At 39.2% G+C, this 19360-nt stretch overlaps 2 protein-coding genes and 1 long non-coding RNA gene across 9 annotated transcripts in view; 2 read left to right on the forward strand and 1 right to left on the reverse strand.

Moving 5' to 3' along the window:
• LOC118546438 (uncharacterized) overlaps positions 1-8632 on the reverse strand; it is a 110205-nt gene extending 101573 nt beyond the window's left edge. For 2 of the 4 annotated variants that reach the window (XR_013450157.1, XR_013450159.1), the window contains exons 1-2: positions 8552-8632; positions 8134-8181 (exon numbers count right to left, since the gene is read on the reverse strand). This is a non-coding gene — a long non-coding RNA (uncharacterized LOC118546438). Of the gene's footprint in view, positions 1-3324; positions 3471-8108; positions 8182-8551 lie in introns of all 4 variants that reach the window. The other 2 variants (XR_013450158.1, XR_004922590.2) reach the window with 2 other exon arrangements.
• Positions 8633-8814: 182 nt separating this feature from the next.
• Positions 8815-17900, forward strand: ZNF770 (zinc finger protein 770). Of its 4 annotated transcripts, none has more exons than XM_036109148.2 (2): positions 8815-8932; positions 13336-17900. In XM_036109148.2, exon 2 carries the CDS (start codon positions 13389-13391, stop codon positions 15465-15467), a length of 2079 nt encoding a protein of 692 aa, XP_035965041.1. In that variant the 5' UTR covers positions 8815-8932; positions 13336-13388; the 3' UTR covers positions 15468-17900. The 4 variants fall into 4 exon arrangements, with proteins under 4 accessions (XP_035965041.1, XP_035965043.1, XP_035965042.1 ...); XM_036109150.2 differs by having other exon boundaries at positions 8885-9014; XM_036109149.2 differs by lacking the exon at positions 8815-8932 and adding an exon at positions 9047-9347.
• Positions 8833-19360, forward strand: part of AQR (aquarius intron-binding spliceosomal factor) — a 111529-nt gene continuing 101001 nt past the window's right edge. Inside the window, exon 1 of the mRNA XM_036109142.2 lies at positions 8833-8932. The gene's annotated coding sequence lies outside the window, so the exon portion shown is untranslated. The remainder of the gene's footprint in view (positions 8933-19360) is intronic.

A 19360-nucleotide genomic window follows, 5' to 3' on the forward strand; every position in this document is an offset into this window, starting at 1 on the left:
CTATCTACATGTGACAGAAATCCAAAATAGTGGTGGATAATAGTCTTATCTCAAATAAGATAGAATTTAGCTCTCTTATAAAAGATAAGAGGTAGGCAATCCAAAACTAGCATGGCTCCGTGGTGTCAAAGGACCAGTGTTCTTGTCTGTTGCTCACTACGGTGTTTCTGTCAATGCATTCAAATTCTAGACTGCTGAAATTTGAAGGGAGGAGAAATGGCATGCCCCCTCTCTTTAAGGATATGTCCAGCAAAATGTATATACCACGTCCCCCTATAGCCCATTAAACAGAATATAATCACATGGCTGTGTACTTAGCTCCACGGAATGTTGGGAAATGTAGTCTTTATACTAGGAAACCATGTACCCAGCTAAACAGTGGAAGATGGCAAGGATAGATACTGGGAAAATAAGCAGATTCTCCCACAAGTATCCATGGCCTGGGATAAAACAAACAAACAAACAGACAAAAAACTTTAGGCTCCATTTCTGCAGCCTTTGCCTCTCCTTCTCAAAGAGTCAGTCTCTCCTTATCATTTTCCCCCCTTATTCTTTAATCTAGGGTTGAAGGGAATTACAAAGAGCACTAGTCTACTTGGCTTAGTAGATTACCTATTATATGGCAGAGGCTGCCATACCAGGACAGCATGTGGATGGCTGGAAATAGAGCCAATCAAACCCTAACCATAAAGCTGGGAAACAGGGTCTAGCCAGGAATCCGGAAGATGGAAATGAATGCTGGGGAAGCAAGCAACAAATATCTTACCACAATGTCTAAAAGGCAGCTCTAAGTTAACATGCTCAAATCAAAATTCTTAATTTATCTCCCAAACTCCACCTCCAAATGCAGTACCATCCACACAGCTGTTTAAGCCAAAAACCTAAGTGTAATCCTTGAGCTTTTTTTCTCCTCATTCCTCATATCCAATCAGGACCTGCTACATATTATGTGGGGCCCAATAAAAAATGAACATGCAGGTCCCCTTGTTGAAAAATTACCAAGAATTTTAAGACAGCAACAGCAGAGCATTAAACCAACTATGGAGTCCTCCCAAGTGTGGGGCCTGGTGCAAGTGCATATGAAGGCAGACATGCATCCAACATACATACATCTATCATGAGATAATAGAAAATATATGGTCTCTGTCTCCGGTTCCTGGCACACAGCTCCTAAAACCCACATCAATTCCTAAGTGATAAGAGCATTACAAGCATCTTTTGTTCTAATGAGGTGACTTCGGGTGGATTCCTGGATGGTTCCTGAATAACAGACTGGTCACTGGAAAGAAGGAGTCATGATTAGAAGCTTGGGATTTTCAGCCCTAGCCCCATTCTCTTGAGAGGGACGAGGGCCGAAAATGGAATTAATGATTATCAATCATGCCAACATAATAAAGCCTCCATAAGATCCCAAAAGTATGGGGTTCGAAGAGCTTCTAAGTGGGTGTACACATCCACACCAAGAGGGTGATCCACTCCAACTCCACGGGGACAGAACCTCCCAGACCTCGCTCTAGGTATCTCTTCATCTGTTTGTTCTTCTGCCTTATTAATCATATCCTTGAATAAACCTGTAAATGTGTGTATTCCCCTGAGTTCTGTGAGTTCCTCTAGCAAATGAATTGTACTTGCAGAGGGGGTCATTGAAACCTTTGATCTAGAGCAGTGGGTCAGAAGCAAAAACAATAACTGAGCTTGCAACTGGCATCTGAAGTAGTGGTGGGGAGAGGCAGGCTTACCCAAGAGATCTGAGGCTACATCTAGGTAGACAGTGTCAGAATTGAGTTGAATGGTAGGACTCCCAGCTGGAGTCAAAGGCTTGCTTGTTGTTTTGAGGAAACCCCCCCCCACACACACACACTTGGTGACTAGAAATGTCAGAAGTGGTTTGTGTTAGTAGGAAACTCACAGGGAAGAAACTCAAAGTAGAGGAGAACTGGGTTTTTCTCTACATAGGAAGGAAAAAACCTGAGTTTTTCCTTCACATCTATGTGAAAGTTAATTTATGTATCAACTAGACTGGGCCACGGAGTGCACAGACATTTGGTTAAGCATTATTCTGCGTTTGTCTCTGAGAATATTTCTGGTTGAGATTAACACGTGAATCAGTAGACGGAGTAAAGCAGATTGCTCCCTCTAATGTGGGTGGGCTTTATCCAATCAGTTGAGGGCCTGACTAGAACAAAAACAACAAGAAATATGAGGGACCTCCTTCTGCCTGACTACTTGAGCTGAGATATCAGTCTTTTCCTGCCCTTAAACTCAAACTGAAACCTCAGCTCTTCTTGGGTCTCAAGCCTGCCAGCCTCCACCATCAGTCCCCCTGGGTCTTGAGCTTGCCAACTGCTGCTCTTGGGACTTCTCAGCCTCCATAATTTCATGAGCCAATTCCTTATGAGAAATCTCTTTCTTTTCTCTCTCTCTCTCTCCAACTGGTTCTGTTTCTCTAGAGAACCATAATACAACCTCCAAAACATTTCTTAAACTGGTGAACTTCTCTCCATCTCCATGATGACATCTTGGGTCTTTGGTCCTGGACTAAATGGTGTTGGCCTCTTAACAAGTATACTAGCTTTCACTTTTGCCCCTCCTTCAGTGGTGTTCAATCAGAGAAGCAGAACCACAAGAAAGGACACACATACACATAATACATACATAACAAATATATAATATATAAAATATACACATCACATATGATAAGTATATCAAATATCACATATTTCAAATATAAAATATATTTAAATGTACAAAATATATGTCACATATTTTTATAAAAAATATATTTAGATAAATATATATATTAAAATATATAAACATTTGACTCTAAGTGAAAAAAAATAAGAACAAAAAGTATAATATATTGAGCACCAAATATGCTGTAAGCATTGTATTACATGTTTTATATTATGGTGCAGTAGAAAGTATATAGGTTTTGGAGTCAAGAAAAATCTGGATTTGAAACCTACTCCTCGGGACACTTGGGTGGCTGTCGGTTAAGCATCTGCCTTCAGCTCAAATCATGATCCCAGGGTCCTGGGATCAAGTCCTGCATCGGGCTCCTTGCTCAGCGAGGAGCCTGCTTCTCCCTCTGCCTGCCGCTCCCCCCTGCTTGTGCTCTCTCTCTCTCTCTGACATATAAATAAATAAAATCTTAAAAAAAAAAAGAAACCTACTCCTGCACTTACTAGCTGCATGACCTTGACAAGTCAACTAAACTCTTGGTCTTTATATTTCCTAATTCATAAATAGAGACAAAAATATTTCCTTTCAAAGTTGTTGAGAAGATTAAGAAATTAGAAAGCAAGCATAAGGATACTCACTGACCTTGAGAAAAGAATAGAAGACATCAGATGGACCCTCACGGCAGAGATTAAAGAGTTAAAAAAGAATCAGAGATGAAGAGTACAATAAACAAGATTGGAAGCAGGCTTGACGCAATGAACAGCAGGCTGGAGGAATGAATTAGTGACCTAGAAGACAAAATAATGGAAAATAATGAAGCTGAACAAAAGAGAGAAAGAATTATGCAACAGCAGAATGGACTTAGGGAACTCAGTGAGTCCATCAAACATAATAACGTTTGTATTATAGGAGTCCCAAAAGAAGAAGAGAAAAAACAGGGCAGAAAATTTATGTGAAGAAATAATAGCTGAAAATTTCCCTGACCTAGGGAAGGAAACAGATATCCAGATGTAGGAGGCACAGAGAACTCCCATCAAAATCAACAAACACAGGCCAACACCAAGACATTGTAATTAAATTTGCAAAATATAGTGATAAAGAAAAAAATATTAAAAGCAGCAACACAAAAGAAGTCCTTAACTTACAACTTTGTAAAGGGCTAATGAAAGATTCCTATTATGATTGTTTCTTCTACTGAGTCAGGGTCCCTCAAAGATCTGAACTGGGGACTGCCTATTACGACCCCTAGTGAACACTACATGCCACGAGAAATAAAGACAATTTTGGGTAACGCAGAAAAAGGATTTTCACATTCCCTGAAATATTAGAGGAATAACAGTTGGAATTAGACAATGATTAATTAAAAGTTTGCAGGATCTAGATTTAAGAATTTATGTGATTGCAAAGTTGCCAGTGCATCCCTAGGGTACACTGGGTAGCTGAATGCTTAACAATGGCATTATTAATGGCAATCATGCTTGACAATGTGGTAAATGTCTGGATTTCTAAATCAGAATTTAGGCAATGTAACGGCTGGAAGGAGAAGTGACCTTTGCATTTGTGTTAAAACTTAAGAGGTTTTGCCACAAAGCATCCCCACATTGCTGTTGGAAAGTAGTGTGGAAAAATCAGGCTTGTTGGAGTTAAGCTGTTGTAGGAGGAATTTAAAGCAAAACATTACAGGAGAAACTCAGAACTTCCTGTGAAAATATGGATTATCCTCCTACTCCTTGCTTTTATTTTATTTTTATTTTTTTAAAGATTTTATTCATTTATTTGACAGAGAGAGACCCAGCGAGAGAAGGGACACAAGCAGGGGGAGTGGGAGAGGGAGAAGCAGGCTTCCCGCTGAGCAGGGAGCCTGATGCGGGACTCGATCCCAGGACCCTGGGACCATGACCTGAGCCGAAGGCAGACGCTTAACGACTGAGCCACCCAGGCGCCCCTACTCCTTGCTTTTAAAGAAGTTATTCAAAGGGAGGAAGAGAGAAGACTGATTATTTGGGGTTAGAGGTGAAGGTACCCGTGTAACTATGTGGAGTGTGCAGAGCTCAGCCACCCAAGTACAGAGAGTTAGTTCACAGTCGTTCACCCAGCTACCAACGCTCCCAGGCTAGGGGGTAAGTGAGTTACTTTGGGTCAGAGAACACACCAGAAAAAGCCCTAGGCTTAAACACAAACAATGACTATTGAGTTTTTATCCAGTTGGGAAGCCAGGTCCTAAACAAAAGATCAGTAATATCTCACACATTTGCCCCCTGCAATCTAGCAGCCACCAGAAACAGGTTTAAAACCCATAGCACTACATGGGGTTGGGGGCTGAGAAGAGAAACGCTTCCATCTGTTCTGGCCCTTGTGAGGATAGGTATTTTTTGGAGGAATGAAAAGAACTCAAGAAATTAAGATCCAGAAACAGGAGAGAAGTCCCAATGTCAGGCTCTCCTGACGCCATAAGCAAAAACGTTTGGTAGATACCATAGCTCTGCCCTCTCTCCTTGGTTGACCTATACCCCAATATTAAAGTAGTAGGAGGGGTTTCTGTAATCAATGTGGGTCCAGAGGTCAGCCCTGACTCTAAGGGTTAACAAATGCGGTCAAAGCCCTATGCTGAGAATCCCACCTGCTTTCAGGGTAACTATGGAATTTGAACCAACACCTGGGGGGTGGGTGGGGTAGGATGCTGCTGCCTAACTAGACCCAGAAATCCTACAGGCATTAGCACCAGTGGAGCTTTAAAGAAAATTTCTAACAACCCTCCAAGAGATTGGGACTAGCCTGGGAGTCGGATGTGGTCTAACTGCCTTAAGTAAAATACAGTTGTACCACGTTTTACCTTCTGATCCCAACTTACCACTCCTCACCTCCAGCCCCTGCCACCCCTCAGAAGTCCTGCAGCAAAACACACAAGAGTCTGCAAATATTTTTCTTGAGAAAATATATGATGGGAAACAGAGAATTTTATTCATCAAAAATCCTCTTAGAAAGGGAGTGCTGTCTTTGTTGGAAAAATTCTTTGATAATTGCTTGGCAGTAGAAACTAACATTTGAGGGGTACAGGTTTTGGTGGATTATCTGCAGGAGGCAAGTGGATGGTTTTATTGGTTGCTCCACAGAAAGAAAGAGGAGAGGTAAGAGGAAAATAAGAGGGGAGATGAAAACAGAAGATTTGAACTCTCTGCCAGGTCAGTCACTTGGGAGTAGGAAGAGCTTTAGCAAGCATTAAAACTCAATTTCATAGTTTTTGCCTTTAAAATATTCCAAAGACATATGAAAGATGCTCAAAGTGTGGACTCCTTTCAAGTGCAATTTTCTTGGATGCACTTGGTACTGGCTGAGTTGCTCCCAGGCCCCACATCTTTTCAGTTGAAACCCTATCCCCTAGTGACCCTTGAATCTTCAGTAAAGTATTCTTTCTCTCTCTCTTTCTGTCATACACACACACACACACACACACACACACACACCAGTATGACTGGATATTTTTCTAGAAACTGACAAGGAAGCTAAGTTCTACATTCAATGTGTTGTTGCTAAAAAGGAGAGACATAGCCCTAAAGGTTAAGAACTACTGAGGAGGATACATATACACTAGGAGCAAACTGTGAGAACAGGTAGCATGAAGACTGTCACGGGCCACAGAACTGGATTTTCATCCAAGTTAACCAGATATTCAAGGAGTAGGAAGCCCCTAGATGACAACGTGGCTATTCTAATCTTGCCATCGCTGTTTTTTCATCCATCTTACTTCTGAGTGAATTTTCTACGACACAAATGGAAACTTGCCATACCTGTGATCAAAATTCTTCAATAATCTCCTATTGCCTACAGGTTTAAAATAAAGAAGAAAAAAAGAAAACCTCTGCAAGGCATTTAAGGCTTTTCTCAGCTTCTTGCAAAGTGCCTGGTGAGCAGTAGGTGCTCTAAACGTGAAGCATAAATAAGGAGGACTGGCTCTCTCATTTCTATCAGGCTCCACTCAAAAATCACAGAACTGCTCAGTAAGGTCATCCCCGGCTATCTACTAAAATGCCAACAAGCCCTCCCACCCAAATCTTCATAGCCCCCTTCTGTGCTTATTTTACATATTAGATATGATATATTTTCCTTAGTTTATTGTCTGTCTCCCTCCGTAGGCATATAAATATATAAAAAACTATAAATGAAAAATTTATGAAGACAGGAATTGCTGACTTTTTAATTTGTTCCCTACTCTATCTCCAGTAATGTAGAACAGGGCGTGGCATATAGCAAGTGCTTAAAATATATGTAGGATGGATGGATGGGTGGAGGGATAATTAACACCTCAGGTCAAAGACAGTCTCCACCTGAAGTCCCAGGCAGATTTAGACACTCCTCCTCCCCACTGCTGCCCCATACATATCTTCTCTTATCATATTATACTTCCTTGCATGTTCTTCTGAGCTGAAAACTACATTGAAGTCAGGGCCCTCACCGTTTCATCTTCATATGCTTACAAGTGAATCCTTTGTACTTTGTACATGACAGGTCATTGAATGAATGATTAATTAATTATATCCCCATTTTGAGGATGAGGAAACTGAGATTCAGAAAGGTTAAATAACTTTTAAGGACACACACTAGTAAGTTGCAGAGGTAAGATATATGCCACGCCGTTCCTTTATTTTACCTTATCACTACTCCCATCTCTCCCTACAATGTTCTAGCCTGCCCCCCACATTTTCTGTTTATCCATATTGAAACCACTGCTAAGTCCCCATTCAAATCCCACCTATGCAGTGAAATCTTCCTGATGACTTACTCACAGTAATTTCTACCTCCCTTTTTTTTTTCCCCAGAAGGCTCCTGAGATGACTTTCAGGGTGAATGGGGAAGGCTATGAGGTAGGGTATGTGGCCTTGGAGAATAGCTTATCCATGTCTCATCTATGTTCCACACTCCAAATTCAGGCTCTTGGTGCAAATTTTGCAAGTAATGCACCCTCCATTGGTTCCCAACCTCAGGTGATACTCTTTTACGGTCTGCGTATCTTTCCTGAGGATTTATGTGGCTGGTGATGGATGCAATTGTTTGCATGATTTGGTTGAGCTGAGCTCCCAGGAGAAGCTGCAGAAGAGAGCAAGTCTTCAAGAGTTATCTGAACACACAGAGTCCCTACCCTGAGGTTAACACTTAAGACACGGAAGCTCTTTCCCTCCTCTCTCTGTCTCTGTTTCTGTTGGAAGGGCTTCAACCTTCCCCAAATGTGACTCCTCCAAGCTTGCTACAAAATAAAAGCCAAAGCTTATGTCCTACTAGCCATTTCCTCATGTTGCCACATGGAAAATAGAGAATGAGTTTTCATTGGACCAACTTTTTCCTTATTAAATAGAGGAACGTATAAAAACATTAGAAATAACAATTTTGTTGTCAGTGGTCCTTGACAAGTAATGCAAAAAGTTACTTACAGTTGAAAGAAAATGTGCTTGTTACCTGTTCTCATGTCCTCATCGCTCAAGCTGAGACAGTTAAAATCGGAACCTGCAAAAATGCACAATAATTTTCCACTATCTTTTGTACTTAAAATCTTCGGTAGATACCTAAGCATCTTATACCTAATAATGTGTCACCCACGTCCGTAACTGGACTACAACGTTTAACCCTTAATAGTGTCCACATAAAATACTGAGATATCTATAATTTGGGAAGAAGTAGCGAATTAAAAGTGCAGGTCTGGTACTAGACGCCTTTGTTCAAATCCCACCTCCATCGTCTATCAGCCGTGTGACACTGAGTAAGTTTCTTAACGCCTCAATCTCCTTTTCCTCATTTTAAAATGAGATCCCATCACTTCATAAAGTTGTATGTAATATAAAAAGAGTAATAAATGATGAAGCTATTCAGGGCTTACTAGGCTCTAGGCACTACGTTGAGCACTTTACATCCATCTCATCTAATTGTCAGCAATCTGAAGTAACAGCCTTCTTCACTCTATTCTCTTCCCCGCGAAACTGCAGGGCGGGGTGAGCGGCGCTAGGGGTGGGGACCAACCTCTGGAGCCTCCCCCCCCCCCCCCCCCCCTTTCACTGCCGTCTTGCAGACCGAGCCTAAGCGACGGCGGCACTGGGGTGGGAGGGAGCCTGTTTCTAGCCGGACCGCGGCCCTGGGCGCTCCGGAGCGCTGCGCCTGCGCGCTCAGCCCGTCGCCGCGCCAGCCCTACGGACGTGCGCTCCTTGCCTTCGCGGCGCCTGGGCCCTGAGATGCGCGCCTGCCGGGTCCGTGCCAGCTCCAGGTGCGTGAGGAGGACTTGAGGAATCCGTGTGTGAGGTGGAGCGATCCCCGGGAAGGGTCGGGCCTGCCTCGATCCCTCCAAGGTGCCCGGGGACCCATAGCGGGGGCGCCACGACCTCGGCTCCCATTCCTTTTCCAGTTCCCCGCCTCCCGACTGCGTCTCTTGGGGAGCGGCAATCTCTGAGAGGAAGGCGCAGAAAGGATGCTTTTCCTCTGCTGTGGGTCGAATCGCATGTGGCATTTCCCCCCCTGGCTGCCGTCAAAGCCATTTTCACCCTTGCCCTTCCTTTCCTGGTGTGGGATTTTGCAGTCTCTGGACTCGGCTCGACCCCCTAGGTGCTTATTGGTTGTGGGCGATGAGGGCGACGGCCGGACGTCAGGGTCCTCTGTCCATTGCAGCCCCTCTGGGACGAGAGGTGAGGGTTTAAGAGCGTGGGCCAGGGGAAGTGGGGCAGATGCAGCCACCAAGAAGGAAAGGCTGTGATAAATGTCGCCAGAGATTATTCCCCAGCTGGAAGTGGTCCAAGTTTCTCTCAGGTCGTTCGTCTCTTGTTCATTTGCTTTTGTGATGGCCTCACTTCGCTTTTGTGGTGTTAGTAAAAAACCAACAGGCTTTCAGCCTTGAGGCGTCATTGGAATTTTTTTTAAATCGGTTTTTACAGTCTTCCAACAGAGTGTATCTTGCAGTTGTCAGAATCATCTTCAGGTTGAACCACTGAGATTTGCTATTTTACTTTTCATTTTCAGTTTAACAGGAAAAAGTACATGGTGTTGGCTTTGTTTTGGTTTTTTTGTTTTTTTGTTTGTTTGTTTGTTTTCATATTACCAATAACAAAAAATCAATTGAGAGCACAGAGAATCAGTTGAAGTGGGATTTGGAGCTCTATCAAATTAATGTGCACGCTGTAGAAGTACATATGGGACTGCACTTGGAGCAGTGGGGATCCCTGAGCTATCACTTATAAATAGCAGATGAGATCACTTGTTGCCACCAATGGTTCTAGCAATTACAGGGCTCCCAGTAAGTGCTTTCCCACCTGGTGTGAAGGCAAATGACAATAGTATCCAGTCTTAGTGCTAGTGGTAGTTGATCAGCCATAGACAATTTTTGGCACAGGAACTATGGGTAGTCAATTCCTGTTATAATCAGAGATGGTTGTGGTATGTGGTTCTAGTCTGGGACTTCTTTCAAGAGTATTCCATAGAAACTATTAAAAAGAAGGAAAAATATACGGTAGGAATTGAGGTCGGCTACAGGCCAAAATCCTTTGTGTGATCTTTCAGGGCTGACTGTTGACAATTTCGTGGCTTTGGCTGGCCAGCCTTATGGGGGAAACTTGCCCTCCCACACCAGACTTGTGCATGGCCAGTGCATTGCAGTTTTCTGGAGGGAGTTGCAATCAAGGACTCACCCCTTCCCTCCTGCTACCCATGCTTATACTGGATTGCATTGTTGGCTCAGTTACCTCCATTCAGAAGATCTTGGCAGGGGTACTTCCCAGGCCCCTCCATCTCTACCAAGACCTCCTTGGGTGGGTGGGAGGAGGGGCTTGCTTGAGGTACTTTTCTTGGTTTTAACTCAGGACCTTTCCACTCCTAGCCCTTCCTTCCTCTTCCCCTGGCCCACAGGTCCATAAAGAGGCAGAAGCCTTTTGTTCTGGCCTCCTCTGCAGGGAGATGATTGTGTGCCCTGCATCCATCTGATCCTCACCTAGTGTAGTTCTGTGTAATGGACCCTGGGGAACCAGTCCTTGTTTTGCCTCATGCTTGCACTGTGGCAATTAAGTGAATAAAGGCTTGATTATTATTTTCATTTTGGCTCTTTGTCCTAATTGACCACCTCGACACCCGATAGCTTGACAGGAATGAAATAAATTGCCAAGTTCTTGGCAATTTAATGGATTCATAATTTTAATCCTCATGACTGTTGGTGTGTTTAGCATGTTTAGGGGTCTGGAGGTTGTTCACCAGTAATTTCTCTCAGTGTAGTGAAAATGCATATGAATAGCACCAACAGTTAATTGTTGCTAACATGGATATCTGGGTTATATGGTATATTTTGTAAATTAATATAGTGGCTTGCAGTCAGATTCTTTTATTTTACATAGACTCGTGTGGCATATCCATTTGGCCTCTAATTACATTTTTTGGTAAATATTTTGGGGTTATATGGGCCAAGTGAAGAAAATTAGATACTGTTGCTTTCCTTAGTAATCCTGCCTCATCCTGTGGGCCCCAATCTTACCTAATGGATTATTTGGTTACTTTGAATAAAGTTATTAATTTGCTGTGGGTTCCTCTGTCTAGTGTTGTGTGAAGAGATATACCAGGAACCGCTTTCACAACATTCTTACCTCTTTCAACAGAAGTTTCACAAAACAGTATTCATCTTTATGTAATGCAATCTGATATTTACTACTCTTTATTAAACAAAACTGGTGATCATGACCCACTAAATTGATTTCACAATGCATTAATGGTAGCAACATGCAGTTGTGTTTTTCAAATACTGAAAAACACTGTGATAAAGCAACTAATAGAAGATACTTGTTCAATAAATGAATGTTTTTGTTTCTAATTCACATTGCTGAAAAGAACCACAGTGGATGTGTTTGCGATTTTGTGTTTAAGGTGTCTTCTAGGAGAAAACAGTAAATAGCAAATAGCATATATGTTGGATATTCGCCAAATTAGCTGACAAAAGAACACAGAGTTTCTGGTAGATTTATCAACTTTCTGATCTCAACTAGAAGATACAACATTAGAATCAGAGAGGTAGAGCAGCTTTTTTTTTTTTTTTTTTTTTAATCTCTGACTCCTTTATTTAAAGTAAATGCAATAGTAGAAGGATGAGAAGAAAATTGGTTTCTCTGATAAAAGAGAAGATAGGGTATACAGTTTTTGTGAAAATACCTAGTAAACTTATGCATGTTTCCTACAGAGTTATATTAGCAAAAGCAGATTTATCTTTATATTAACTCCAAGACCAAAATGATATTTTTATTATATTGTCTGAAAAGTGAACCACACTTAACTTTCAGTTACTTAGCCATCAATAAGAATATAAGTAGCCAATTTGCCTCATCGACTCTGTATTCCACAACAAAATGCAAAGGAACTCCACAACAAAATGCAAAGAAGAAATACAAAGAACTATAAATTTAATTAGTATGTTTATTTCTTAGTTAGAAACCCTAAAATATATATATTATGTAGACAAGGATAAAGTTTTAAAATTTGATTAGTGTTGAGCTAAGTAATACCTCCCATTTGTATATCGCTTCACAGTTTTCCAACACATTTAGATGCATTATTTCCATTGATTCTCACAACTTGATGTGGTAGGCAGCCAGGAGGCTTAGAGATGAACAATCTATTTCCTTTTTTCTGCCACTGAGATCATATGGTAGCAAATTGGGACTAGGTTATCTGGCGCATTTTCTCCCAGTTGTCCATGTTGTCTTTGTTGGTCCAAAGAAGTAATTAAAAGTAAATACTGTTAATGATGTGGCTAAGAAATCCAACCTTGGTAACTGAAACATTCTCTCAGATCATACCCATGGTATGCTATAATTAAATGCAAATACATCTTATTTTTAGTTTTATATTTTAATTCTTACACTTTCTAACCTTTCTAGCTTAATTTTTTAAAAATGACAAAGCGGGACACCTGGGTGGCTTAGTCGAGCATCCAACTTGATTTCGGCTCAGGTCATGATTTCAGGGTCGTGAGGTGGAGCCCCACATCGGACTCTGTGCTGAGGGTGGAGCCTGCTAAGATTCTCTTCCTCTCCCACTGCCCCTCCCCACCCTGACTCACACACAGGTTCTCTCTCTCTCTCTCTTAAAAATGAATAAATAAATAAATAATGACAAAGCAACTAAATATTGATGACACTACTTAATAGAGAACTAGGAAAATTGGAATTAAAAGGTCTATTTAATGTTAAGAAATTCAAATTATCCTCCTTTTAATGTATTATCTCAATTAGAAATATAGCTTAAAATTATATAGGTTTTTAGAGATTTATTTTTTAATTTTATTTTGGCTTTTTTTTTTTTTTAAAGTAAGCTCTACACCCAACATGAAGCTTGAACTCATGATCCTGAGATCAAGAGTCGTATGCTCTATTGACTGAGCCAGCCAGGCACCCCTAGAAATTTCTTTTAAAGACTCATCATTTCTATGTGTGAAATTAGTTTTATTATTCTAAAGTATTCATCTAAAATGATTATTAACTTACTTTTAAACATAGAAAAAGTCCAGGTTCCCCTATACCCTTAATATCTTTAACCAAAGGACAACTTAAATTATTTCTTTTCATATGAATAAAAAACAACTTAATTTCTTTTCATATGAATAAATAATTTTTAAATTAATACATTTTTATTTTTAATTTTTAGACATCTGTGGAGTTTAAGAACATGGAGTTCATCAGAGTGTATCACTGAAGAATATGATGGCTGAAAACAATTTAAAAATGCTAAAGATTCAACAGTGTGTAGTAGCCAACAAACTACCTAGAAACAGGCCATATATTTGCAATATTTGCTTCAAGCACTTTGAAACACCATCAAAATTAGCTAGGCATTATCTCATTCATACTGGTCAAAAGCCATTTGAATGTGATGTATGTCATAAAACCTTTAGGCAACTGGTTCATCTGGAGAGACATCAACTAACTCATAATCTGCCTTTTAAATGTAGCATTTGTCAACGCCACTTTAAAAATCTGAAGACGTTTGTGAAGCACCAACAACTTCACAATGAAACCTACCAGAATGATGTTAAACAGGTCAGAAGATTGTTGGAGGCCAAGCAAGAAAAGCCAGTATATGGGATGTATCATACTTTTACCACAGAGGAAAGATGGGCATTACATCCATGCTCTAAGTCTGATCCTACATACAGCCCTACAAAGAAAAGAAAGAATATTCACGCATGTACAATCTGTGGCAAGATGTTTCCATCACAATCAAAACTTGATAGGCATGCACTTATTCATACTGGTCAGAGGCCTTTTAAGTGTGTCTTGTGCAGTAAATCCTTCCGACAGTCAACTCATTTAAAAATTCATCAACTCACACATTCAGAAGAAAGACCTTTTCAATGTTGTTTTTGTCAAAAAGGATTTAAGATTCAAAGCAAACTTCTGAAGCATAAACAAATCCATACCAGGAATAAGACCTTTCAGACTCTTTCATTGAAGATAAAGAGTCCAGAATCATGCCCCCTGCCTAATAAGTTAAATGCAAAGCAGGATGGTTTTGAAAATGGTGATATAGGTGAATCTGAGGAGAATAATCAACTTGATGTCCACTCTATTTATATCGTCCCTTTTCAGTGTCCAGAGTGTGAAGAGTGTTTTGAATCAGAGCAGATTCTCAATGGACATAAGTGTTTTCCTGCCAGAGGTGGCAAAATTCCAAGCAGGCTCAAAAGAAGCTACAACTATAAAACCATTGTGAAAAAAATCTTGGCTAAACTTAAACGTGCTGGGGGTAAGAAATTAGATAATTTTCGATCTGAGAAAAAAGTATTTAAAAACAATTTCTTGAAAAATTGTGATCTTATTTCTGGTGAGCAGAGCCCTGAACAAGCCCAGAGAACATTTATAGGTTCCCTTGGCAAACATGGAACATATAAGACAGTTGGCAATAAAAAGAAGAAAACGTTGACTTTGCCATTTTCTTGGCAAAAGCACTTCCAGAGCCAAAATATGGGTAAAAACTTGAAAGGTATCCTTACAACAGAAAACATGTTAACTACAGATAATTCAGTGAATAATAAAGATGTATCTATCTATGGTTCATCAGGTGAGGAATTCTTTGATAACTGTGAAGTGCTTCAGTGTGGTTTTTCAGTTCCAAGTGAAAACATCCATACTGGACATAAGATGTGTCCTTGTGACAAATGTGAGAAAGTGTTTCCTTCTATTTCCAAACTACAAAGACACTATTTAATTCATACTGGACAGAGGCCATTTGGCTGTAATGTTTGTGGGAAATCTTTTAGACAGTCAGCTCACTTAAAAAGACACAAATTAACTCATATTGATAAGATACCTTATAGAAGATCTCTTTGCCAAGAATTTGAAAATTTGAACCAACTTCTCATTCATCCAGGTGATAATGTTAACTATAATGCTTCCCAACAATGTCAGACTCTTGGTTTCCAAAAATATGAGGTCTCAGAGTCAGATCAAATATCAGATATAAAAGTTAAGGCAGAATCAGAGGATTTCATTCTCAGTACCCCCTACAGGAACAGGCAGCCTTATCTCTCTAGTGCACTTCTGCAATCAGAGCAGAGCCAACATAGTCATTGTTGTGGTTATTCAGGGCGTGCAGAGAGGAATGATGGCCTTCTTTACCAATGCAGCGTTTGTTCCAAAAGTTTTAGATCTCCATCTAAACTGGAAAGACACTATCTAATTCATGCAGGGCAGAAGCCATTTGAATGCTCAGTTTGTGGCAAAACATTCAGGCAGGCTCCTCACTGGAAGAGACATCAACTTACTCACTTTAAGGAATGACCAACCACAAGATAAAGTGGTTCTCAAATTCAATTATGTAACTGACAGAACCAGTAACACATTTGTGGTCTCTCTGGTGATCTTGTTCTTAAAGCCTGTATCATTTAAAATGTATTTTCATTAAAAGGCCTTCCTTAGGTTGAGTGATTTCATAGGCAGTTGCTTGTCCTACAAGTAAGAGCCAAGATACATAGAAAATTAATACAATGTTTTAGGAACAGCCAAATTAATTTTTAGGGGGAAGAACATGGTTTGATGCCATACAGTAAGCATTTATTTTATTTTAATACATATTTTGGCTGTATTGAAAATGTAAATCCATGATGCGGTACAATAACTCAGTTCATTATTTTTTAAAGGAATTCTTAATGTATGCCATCTCCTTTTAGATACACTCAAAAGACAGAGGTAAAAATTGGGTTTTGGCTGCAGCAAATAGCCCCACTACATTTTATATATTTTGTTTCACATGAAAGCATAATTTTGTCCACCTGTGGCTCAAATTCCATTGCAAAATTTTTTCTTGTAAGTTTAAAAACTGAAGGCAGTAAAAGTGAAAATGGATAAGAAAATCACAGCATTATTTTCATTGGTCTTTTGCAAGCTATTTATTCTTAGGACTCTGGTAGCTTCCCCTCCTTTTCCACAGGGGATTAGAGTTGGTTTTTTACCCAGCCTGTTGTCTTTCCCAAAAGATCTGAAAGTAGGAGAGAGACTAGGATGCACCTGTATACATTTATCATGTTTACTTATCAGGAATATTGTCCAAGTGCCATAATCTTTTTGATGATATGTATGCAGTATTGTCTTTTCAGAGGAATAAATGAAATTCATCTATTTACTAAATGATTGACAACAGTAGTTGTATAGACTTAAGACTCACCTATAGATCTGCATCTCCACAAGACTTCTATTTTACTTCAGTAAAACTTTGTTTTAATGCCTCTTGAATTGAGTGGTCCTGTGACTTAACTAAATCTATCTGTTAAGTTTGATCAAATAGCAATGACTAGGTCTAGTTCTAGTTTTGAATTCTATGTTTCTTGCAAGACTCTAATGCTAAAGAATATTATTTTGATCCTTAGCAAATTGTTTTGATTAGTAAGATAATTATTCCCATTTAGGAATAAAGTGTTTATGGAATTGAGGGTATCATTCTCTCAGCAGCACTGATAGGGAAATATTGGGAATCTTAAGCTATAAAAGACATAATCACAAATTGTCCTTTGTATTTGCCATTTTTTAATAAAATCTTTAAGAATGACATTTCTTAGTAATAAAATGGCCATTATCTTTTAAGAGAACAGGTCGGTGTTTGTCTTAGCACACTTAAATATAGTGACAAGCCCTCTGTTGAGAGTGAATAATAAACATTCTTTGCATTGTCAGTTCTTTGTCATACTCTAAGAAATGGTCTTTGTATAGGAGGACGGGGGAGGAGAGGTTGGTATCTTCTTTTTCAAGTGCATTTTGAGAAACTTGGGTTTAATATACAGAGATGAAACGTGACAGTACAGATAAAATGCCCAATGATGTATAAATGTGCAGGAGAATCATATGTTTTAAAGAATAATTTCTCTTAGGTTTCCTCCAGATAGGTTCCTCCAATGCAAGAAAGATGAGGGTTTATAGAATTTGCCTTACACAAAACTTTTCAAGAACATACCTATTACATAAAAGCAAGGAATAATTAGCTCATATTTTCCAAGAATATAGGATCAAGGATTTTTTGTTTGAAATTGTGTATTTGGGGATTTTCCAAAGCTATTTATGTAATTTTATTTGAAGCAAATGTCTCATTTAGTCCTTTCCCAACCCAAACAGGGAAAGTCCTAACAGTGTTGTGCTTGTATGATTATTAGACTTTATTTGCTTAAGTGATACTACTATACTTTTTTTTTTTTTTTGGCCCATGCCTTTTTAATAAAAGCTGTTTCATATTGAAAGTGGGAATAATTGTAAAAATTTTGTCAAAGATGTACTGTAGTGCTATTTGAAGTACCTGTAACAAAATCCTTATTTACCTTTATCACTGCAAGCTTCTTGTGGAAACTTTATAGGAATGAAAATAAACTGTATACATCCATGATAAGAAAATTAAACATTAGATGTTACATGATGATTTGCTGCATGCTAGAACTGTTAGTATTGTTGAATCAATTACTTTGGTTTTCTGAAAAAATAATCTTTATAAATATCTTTAAAGAGATTTATTAAAATTTTTTGTTTGGGTGATTCCAGGCTGTAGCATGATTACTTACTGAAGTAGTTTCATTGGCTGAGTTAGTGGATTTATTGTTTCTTGTTTTGTACTGCGGTAGGGACAACAATTTTAGGACAAAATGTGTGTGTGTTGAAGGAAAGTGGATGGTGGTTAAGAGTCTTGAAGAATTTAAATTTCAGAATATTTTAAAAATAAACTTTGAAATTACACAGTTTGGACTTTTTTTTTTTTAAATAGAAGGTAAAAATCATACTGGAACAAGGTACTGATGGCCAAACACTTTCCTGGGCCCATTTCAATCCACCTTCTACACTGAATTTCCTAACATGGATATTTAATCATCTCCTTTTTACTTATTTTTTACTTTTCCTTTTTAGTACATTTCTTTGATAGTTTCTTATCACCTACAAAAGGATGTTAACTGTATTACATGTCACATGATCTACCTGCTTACCCAATTATCTTCCTCTTTGGCCTTTCTCCAGATTTGTGCTAAAGAAATACAGAATTAATTCCTCCCATGCATATTCTTGCTATTCTTGTCTCCATCTTGTCTACCCACTATTATTTAAATTAGATACAGACTTTAACACTCTTAGTTCAAAGAAGAAATTTAGATGAGCCAGATTTTATTTGGTTTTCCACGATTATGGGATAAAACTAAAGTGTTTAAAACTGGCTTGCAGAAAACATTTTTTTTTAAATGATGAATTGATTTTTTACTTATTTTCTTAACGTAATCTCTATCCTAACGTGGGGCTTCAACTCACAACCCTGAGATCAAGAGTCACATGTTCTACTGACTGAGCCAGCCAGGCCCCCAAAACATTTCAATTTACATGTTAGATAACCCATTTTTGGGTTTTCTGTTTGTTGTTGTTTGTTTTTTAGTAATTTCTACACTGAACGTGGGGGCTTGAATTCATGGCTCTGAGACAAGAGTCCAGGCTCCACCTACTGAGCCAGCCACATGCCTCAAGGACTGTTTGATGATACAGAATATCTGCTTTTTAGAAGCAGGGAAAGAACATTTAATTCCTATCTTGAGCTTTCTATTGCTTTCTATTGGTTAGAAGGACTTAAATTTCAGGGCTAACTGCTAGAGTTCTATTAGCATTAAGAGAAAAAGAGAAGTGGCACAATGGTATTAAAGGAATATGGAACACGTAATATTTTGCATCTACACTGGCAAGTTTCTATTCATTCTTTCAGTTTGAACTTAAATACTACTTCCTCTGGAAGCCTTTCTGATTTACCCAAACAAGCCATTCCCTGTGCTCCCACTGCTTTTTGTTCATAACTCTGTTGTCACTGTTGATCAGTGGTTTTCAAACTTTAGTTTGCATTGGAATCATATAGAGGGTTTGTTAGAAGCATAGATAGCTGTCACATCCTCAGAGTTTCTCTCATGTCTGGTGTTGGGTCCAAGAATTTGCATTTATGCTGGTTAGCTGTTAGGTCAAATTTGAAGTTGTGTTTGGAAAGAAGGGAGGATAGGCAAAAAAAAAAAAAAAAAAAAAATTCCACTGCACCTAGCGTAAAAAGAGATAACAGTTGAGAGAAACAACTTCAGTTTTACCTGTTAGTCTGGTTACTGTTGTATCTTTCTGTCTTTTATGCTGAAGATGCATTTTACACCTACTTTGTCCATTGCCTCTTCACTCACTAA

This window comes from Halichoerus grypus, chromosome 8, assembly GCF_964656455.1.
Source record: "Halichoerus grypus chromosome 8, mHalGry1.hap1.1, whole genome shotgun sequence".
Classification (NCBI taxonomy): Eukaryota; Metazoa; Chordata; class Mammalia; order Carnivora; family Phocidae; genus Halichoerus; species Halichoerus grypus.